Source organism: Limulus polyphemus, unplaced genomic scaffold (genome assembly GCF_000517525.1).
Source record: "Limulus polyphemus unplaced genomic scaffold, Limulus_polyphemus-2.1.2 Scaffold389, whole genome shotgun sequence".
Classification (NCBI taxonomy): domain Eukaryota; kingdom Metazoa; phylum Arthropoda; class Merostomata; order Xiphosura; family Limulidae; genus Limulus; species Limulus polyphemus.
In genome coordinates, this window is record NW_013665999.1 from 13,200 (window position 1) to 20,714 (window position 7,515).

The 7,515-nt window shown below is 31.7% G+C and overlaps 1 protein-coding gene across 4 annotated transcripts in view; it reads left to right on the forward strand.

Moving 5' to 3' along the window:
- Window positions 1-7,515, forward strand: part of LOC106457902 (RAB6-interacting golgin-like) — a 28,280-nt gene that overhangs the window by 9,812 nt on the left and 10,953 nt on the right. For all 4 annotated transcript variants that reach the window (XM_022383964.1, XM_022383966.1, XM_022383965.1 and 1 more), the window contains exon 5: window positions 3,969-4,176. In XM_022383964.1, coding sequence (XP_022239672.1) covers window positions 3,969-4,176 — 208 coding nt within the window. The remainder of the gene's footprint in view (window positions 1-3,968; window positions 4,177-7,515) is intronic.

Genomic DNA, 7,515 nt, shown 5'->3' on the forward strand with positions numbered 1-7,515 from the left:
TCATTCTAGAATGAAAGAGGCATAATTTTTATTTATTTCTTAATTTTTTGTGTTGGTTACGAGATTGGTCAAATCTACCGATCCCGTAGAGAGATTTGTTACTGAAAATAACGAATGAAATAGAAAGATTTTCTTAAGAAACATTTGGTAACTATCTGGACATTATAAAAATTTTGCATGTGAAATTTGAAAATTTTCTGATGTACAAAAGTATCTTTAATTGTAAAATGAAAATTACTTTAAATGCTGGATAGGCAACATGTGAAAAGAAAAAAAAGGCATGAAAAAAACTTTGCTTTACAAACCTCAAGACTTAATTTAAAAATTTGATATTTTGCAAATGAAAGCATTGTAATGTTTACTGATAATCTGCTAGATTTCGTTAACATATGCTTACTAATTAAAAAGTTATAGCATGAAAACTATAACAAGAAGAAAATGGTTACGAGGTCAGTCCTAGGAACAGAGCCGTGCTGAAAGAGTTAAGGTATATGAGCATTTCAGACAGTCTTGTTTGTTCATTATTAGCATCATCTACATCACACAAATATATATAAATAAACATGTTTGCTGTTGGTTAGTGGCTGTACTTTTGTATTGTTTTTGTTTTATGGATCTTTGTGAGTTTAAATCTTTTTTTGTACTTGTTTGATAATTATGTAATTCCACTTTTTATAGACAAGAATGACATGGTAATTAGGAGGTTGCCTCATGATTTGAGGTTTGTGAGTTGAATTCCTGTAATGTGTTGTATATATTCCTTTTTTTTTTTAAAGTTATGGCAGTAATACTAAGGCTGTTTGCTATCTTCCATACTTTTTAGCTTCTCACCAGAGAGAAGGCAACTAGCTGGCAGCAACCACCACCAACTCTTGGACTACTCTTTACGAATAAATAGGATTGAACTTTACATATAACATCTTAGATAGCCTTAAGAGCTTTACCATGACTCAAACATGCTTGTTCAGTTTTCAGTTTTAGATGCATGTCAACTGAAATTGCACACGGCACAATATCTAGTAATACTTCTGTTGGCATGTGATATTTTTACAAAACTCATGAATGTGAATATATGGCTTTGTGGCCATTAGTTAAATAACTAGCCACAGTGATGTATTCTTTGTATTCACCTTGTTTGGACTAAACAGTAGTGTATCTTTAACTTAATATATTGCTTACTTATAATCTACGAATGTAAATAATATTACTTAGCATAAGATGGCTTTAATAAAAAAAGTTGTAATAAGTTAATAGTTATTAATTTTAATTTTCTGAAAAAAATTTATATTGCTTTATAACTTGCTCATTTAAACTTACGATCATGGCTCAGTCAAACTGTAAATGTCATGATCTTTTACACTGTTACATTCATTATTTTATTATAGTACAACCTTGTTACTAGTATATGTTCAGTAGCAGATCTAGGATTTTGGAAAGGGGGGTGCAGTTGCCGGGATAGGGAACCATATAATTTCAGTTTAACATCATTTATATCAATGCAGCCAGATAATACATCAAACTTAAATATAATATTATAAATTATAGGACTGTAGCTAGGAGAAGCAAGAAATAAAATATTTTATTGAAATGATTTATTGTTCAATGGGGTGCACTTTAGAGCATAAGGGTACAAAATTATGAAAAGAGGGGAGGTAGCTGCAAACCCATACTCCCCCCTGAATCTGCTAGTATGTATGTTAATAAACTTGACATTAAAATGTAGTTTATGATTCGCAGACTTATATAAGTTTTGATTTATTAATTTCAAAGGGAAATATTGAAATAAACTCTCAGTCCACTTCTCTGTGTCATATGATGCATCTCCCCTTTCAGTTCTCCTTTTTAGACTTTCATTATTCCTTTTTATGAGTTTCAGAGTGTCCACAAATTAGAAACACAAACTATAGGTATTGACAGTCCAGCATACAAAATGTGGACCTATCGTTTTGAATTGCTGAAATATAAATAACTTTGATACACCTATCAGTAAAGTTCCTTCAATGTTATTATAGCTTTGAATAGATTTATCTATACCACATTTCCTTACTTGATGGACATGTTTATAACCAATAGCAAGAGTGATTTCCTGGCTAACAGAATGATATTATGGTTGTTTCATTTTCGGTCTAAATTACCCTCAGATGGCTAGTGTTTTAATGTTAATATTCAGTGCTAAGCAGCTAACAAAATTTTTTTTCAACCTATTTATAGCTAAATTAGAGTTCCAGTTAAATTTTAATAGTTTTAGGACATTATGTGCTAGTGCTTGATATATTTTTTGTGTTATAAAATACCTTTCTGAAAGCTACATTAATTTTTATTTAAAGAAGTAATTTAATGAAAAAAGTTAGGCCTAGCACAATTATGATTTGCACTCACAAAGATCATGTGGTTTGCACACGTCATTCATGGTGTTTACAATATGCACTAATGCCCTGCTGTGATTTATTTCCATTTGACAGGAGGATTAATGCTCAACTTGGTACCAACTACAGTAATAAATCCATTAAATTATAGAAAACAGATGTGAAAAAGTTAGCATTTGAAACTGAACATAAGAAAGCCATTAATTCACTGAAATAATCCATTCAAACAAGAAGAAGAGTATTGTTCATTTTTTTAATATTTTTCAACTTTTCATGTCATTATACATTTTGCCACAGTTAGTATTATGTAAAGAAAATAACAGATAAAATACGAAGTTTTACCAAAAAAAAAATATTTGATATTCATTTAGGAAATTTTAATGGTTATGCAAATGAAACATGAAACCTGTGAGATGAAAAAGTATCTTTATTATTAACATGAAAACCATCTTGCAGTTTCCCCGACAAATATTTAGTAAAAAATACTTTATTAAGAAAATCTGATTTTTGTACACAACACATTTGTAATTTTATTAAAATTTTGCCAAATGTTATGAAGATACATATATAGTAAATTCAGAGTTATAGTAAACATTATTATGTATTGCTTCACAGATACGAGGTTGGTCCAATGGACTAGTGCTGTTGATGTAGGGTTAACAGTATTTACCAGAAATTACCAGACTATTTACACAAATAGAATTTCTTTTTGATTACAACTAACTTAAACAAAAGTGTGGTTGTCATTATGTGCCTGTTAAACATTGTCTACCTAGTACTGTAAGCTTTAAGTTATTTAATTTGATGATTTATCAGCATGCAGTTCCTACCAGACTGTATTGTAAAATTTAAACATAATTAATCATTTTAATGTGTTCTCTCTAAACTTCTGCCCATATCAACAATTTTCACTTTAAAACATATATTTTATACATACAGAGTTGTTGGTTATTTTTTAAGTGTTTTATGCTGATGATAGAATTTAAAAAGTATGAAATGTTGGTGATTATAAATTTTTTTTATTGCCACGATTTTAATATATCGTATAAAACTTCAGCTTCCAAATTATGAATCATTTTTATTTCTCCAAAGAGGTCATCTAATATCATCACAAGTTTTCTTGCCAAATAGTAAATATTGTACTGTCTTTTTTGTCTAGGATCAAAGTGAATTTCTTTTCACTGAATTATATATCATCTACCACACACACACACACACACACACACACACACACACACACACTGTGACAAAAATCTTTACTAGAGCTATAGTAAGAAATGTAAGGATATTTATTTTTAATGAAGGATTAGCTTATCTAGTTCTAGTAGTGTAGTATTGTGAAAATTTGTAGAAAGTAACCCATGAAATGGTATTAATCATATTTTCAGCTTGTTACAGATCTTGTACTACGTTCCATATATGAAACATTTTCATGTACATCAGTTTAGGATTAAAAAAGGTAATCTTAAATTGTTTTTACGGAAGATGTCTATCATATTAAATGAAGGGTAATTGGAAAATCTCTTTAAAAAAACACCCAAACAAGCTGTAAGTAGAAAGTTGGCTGTAAATTCTGAAGTTCAATGAATTTTCTGTTGTTAGAAAACGATATGATAAAGCAGAAAAGGAATTTGTAGAGGCCAAGCAAAAACTCTTCAAGAAAATGGAAAGAAAAGAGCAACTTACTGAATATCTCTGCACCATTATCGAGCAAAGTGAAGTTCGGAAAGCTAGAAAATTAACAGAGTTAATGAAGCAGCTTGAAGTGGATGACTTATTGTATGAATGTGAGGCTAATGGAATGAGCTACGTAAGTATGATCATTGTTGTATATCGTAATGTATTGATTATTATTATAGTTTCAGCACGGGAAGAAATGTAAGTTGACTGAAAATGAATGTTTTATCTAAATATATGTTTCAAGTCGAAATATATGACACTGTGATTTTGTCTACACTTCTATGCTGTCCTAGTTTTTGCTTATTTTGATATTTTAGTTATTATAAATCTAATAAGACACTGATTGTTTTGTAGTAGTTGGTGTTTCTGATTTTGTTTTAGTGCATTTAGAATATTTTATGACTGCTTTAGATGTTTACTTGCAAGAGTAGTAAGAACTATTCATTTTGGCTTTAAGAAAATTTATTAGATCAGAATGAGAATTTGGTTAACGTAGCTGATTTCTAAGAGACAGGAGTATTTGTTTTGGAATTGCATATAAATTATACAATGTATTATATTTATCAAGTGATATAAAGAAATTTGCATGAAGTAGTATTATTGGTCACCAGTACTTAAAGAGAAGGTTAACATTTATTTTTTAAAAACAATTTTTAAAATTTACCTGTATCTGTTTGCACACTGTGCCTATGTGTTCCACTGTCATGGCTCAGCTTACTTATCTGAATGTGCACAGCAATGGGTTGACCCGATATTGGAGAAGGAATGTTGACTATAATGCTGAATTTGCTATGTTTGTATACATAAAATCTGGCAAGCTTTTTGTAAAATGTACAAGTCTGTTTTACACAAAACTTCAGATGTGTTACAAAAGTATTTGTACTCAACATATGTCTGAAGTGAAGATGTCTGTCTTACTTGGATTCTAACAAGTCAGAGTGCAAGGTGATGTTCTTGTGAAGAATAAAAATATTCTTGTCCATTGTACAGTTTACATATTGCAATTGCATAGCTTCTAGAATCAGTGAAATGTATATCCACAGTTATTTTCTGTATTCCTGTATAACGTATCTTCTATATACTCTCCTCCACCTCAAACTTCACTAAGTCAGCAATTTAGGGTAAAATGAATAGTTGATAACTCCGACATCAAATACCTAACACAATGTTGAATGGTATTCTGTAAAAGGTTGTGGTATGCACACTTTGACCCACATGTTTACTTAGGGTTAATATAACTGGCATCTGTTCCCACCTTCTTCAATGTTATCCCCCATTTTCAGTTGAAAATGTTTAAAATTGGTGAATCAGTTCAAAAGTCTTAGCTGTTGTACTAACTTGTTTATAATATATTTAATTGCCAGCATATGATTACATCTCTTTTAGGGATTCTTATAAAGTCAAGTTCTAAGAGGTTTGTCATTCTTACATCCTCTGGTGGAATCTTTGATTATGTGAACTCATTCTAATTTTCCTCAGTGATTTTCAAGGAAAGATATTTTTGGGAGATATTTAATATTTTCTTATCAAAAGATCTTTCATCCACATTAATCTTAGAACATTTGGAATTTTTAAGTCTGTTTTTTGTATGAACTTACAGTAACTTCAAAATTCTGATGATGATCTTTTCTTAAACTTTTTGGTTGTATGACTTCAGTTTCAGTCCTAGTAGTGTTGAGTGTTTTGCATGTAGTTTGGAACCTATTTATTCATGTTCCACCATTTAAAAATACTCAAGGTTTTTTAGTAGCTGAATGTCTTTGCTGTGTAATCTTCAAATGGCTTGCCATCTAATTAAGTGATGTGCATGAATGGATTAACAAGGTTTCCACAGTCCCTATCTACTGTCTTGCAAAACCACAGCAAGAGGAATGGGCTTGGAGGACTATTTGGGGTTACTTTCAAAATTTGGAATTTTTTCAAACATAAATCTCTTATAATCTCTTACTAATGAAAATTTCAGGTGATTCATTTCTTGGAATTGTTTTCCCCTGTGTTTTTAATCTTTTAAAATTAATTTTTTGTTCTTTGTTTTATAACTAGGAAGATATGTTTTGCCTTTGACTTTCAGCCATCTAATAAATTTTCTTAGACAATAACTCAGTTCCTCATACAGAAATGCTATCTCCTTCATATGTCTGCCTACAAGATTTGCATGCTACTAGCCTTGAGCTAACTTCCATCTAAATTCATGTGTTTAACGTCAATGGGGGATGGTGCATGATGACAATATCATCCAACAATAGCTCTCCACCACTTGGAGGGCAACTCAACCTCCATGCATAGTAACTCCCCTATGCACTTGCACCTGTGATAACATCTCTCGTTTCCTCTGCATTGCATTGAATAGACATGTTCAATCTGTCGAGATTTGTATTTGTTAACGAAACTTTGGTTTTCATTTCCTTTGGCTTTTGTTTCAAAAGCTTCAGTTCTTTTCACAAATTCTCAAGTGGTGGTGACTTCTACTTCTTTACTATTGGAGTAGTTACAGCCTTTGTTCAATGTGTAGTGGATTACCTCATTCGTACTAGGCCCCCTCCTCCTCTCCATTTAATCAACATTCTTTCTCTGCAGTTGTGAGTGACGAGTTGGATAATGATTTTAACCTGATTTGCTTTGGATGTTGTCTTAACAACCTAGAAATGACCTCAACCATGTATACTATTTCTGGAAATGCTCTCTCAGGTATATTCTTTTCATTATCTTTTGCCTGTGTTATTTAATATTCCCCATTCTTTGTTCCATGAATCCAATTCTTTGGTTTTCTTTGTCTTTTCTCTTGATATTAAGGTTTATATTGTTTCCTTTCTCAAATAACTCCACACTTGCACCCACATGCCTCATCCTCTTCATGTTCATGACTCTTGTTCTGACTTGCAAACATTCATCCTTTCCTTTTTCTTTTAGGTTCTCTGACTTTGGTATATCTTTTGCTTGCTTGGACCCATTACCTTCTACTTCAATCTCCAGTTCCCCATTTTTGTGTCTTCATCTTTTTCTCATCACCCTCTTATGTTTCCTTTCCTACCTCCATCTTTTGTTGGGGCACTTCATTGTACTCCAGTTGGATTTTCTGGTAGAGTTTGTTCCCTTCTCTCTGCCACACTTGCCTGTTCTTCTTCTTCTGCTCTGTCCCTCTTTACTTGATTCCTCTGCTGTTGGGGCTCATTGAGTCTAGGAGGGCTCCTTATTAACCCTCTTACTACAGGCATCCTTTTATGTACATGTCATGAGGTTTTATTGAGTTACATTCAAAACGTAATTAAAGTACTGTTATGACAACGTAGGTCACGTGACGCTAGTAACACGTCATTGACTCTAGAAATATCCTGTTCCTTCATGAATGCTCTAGTGTTTACTAGATATGTGTTAGTCTTGTATATATAAGATGGTCACAACGTGACGGCAAAATGTGTAATTGAACTGAGTATTGTTGAATCGAGCACGTGAGACATTCGTTGTGAAT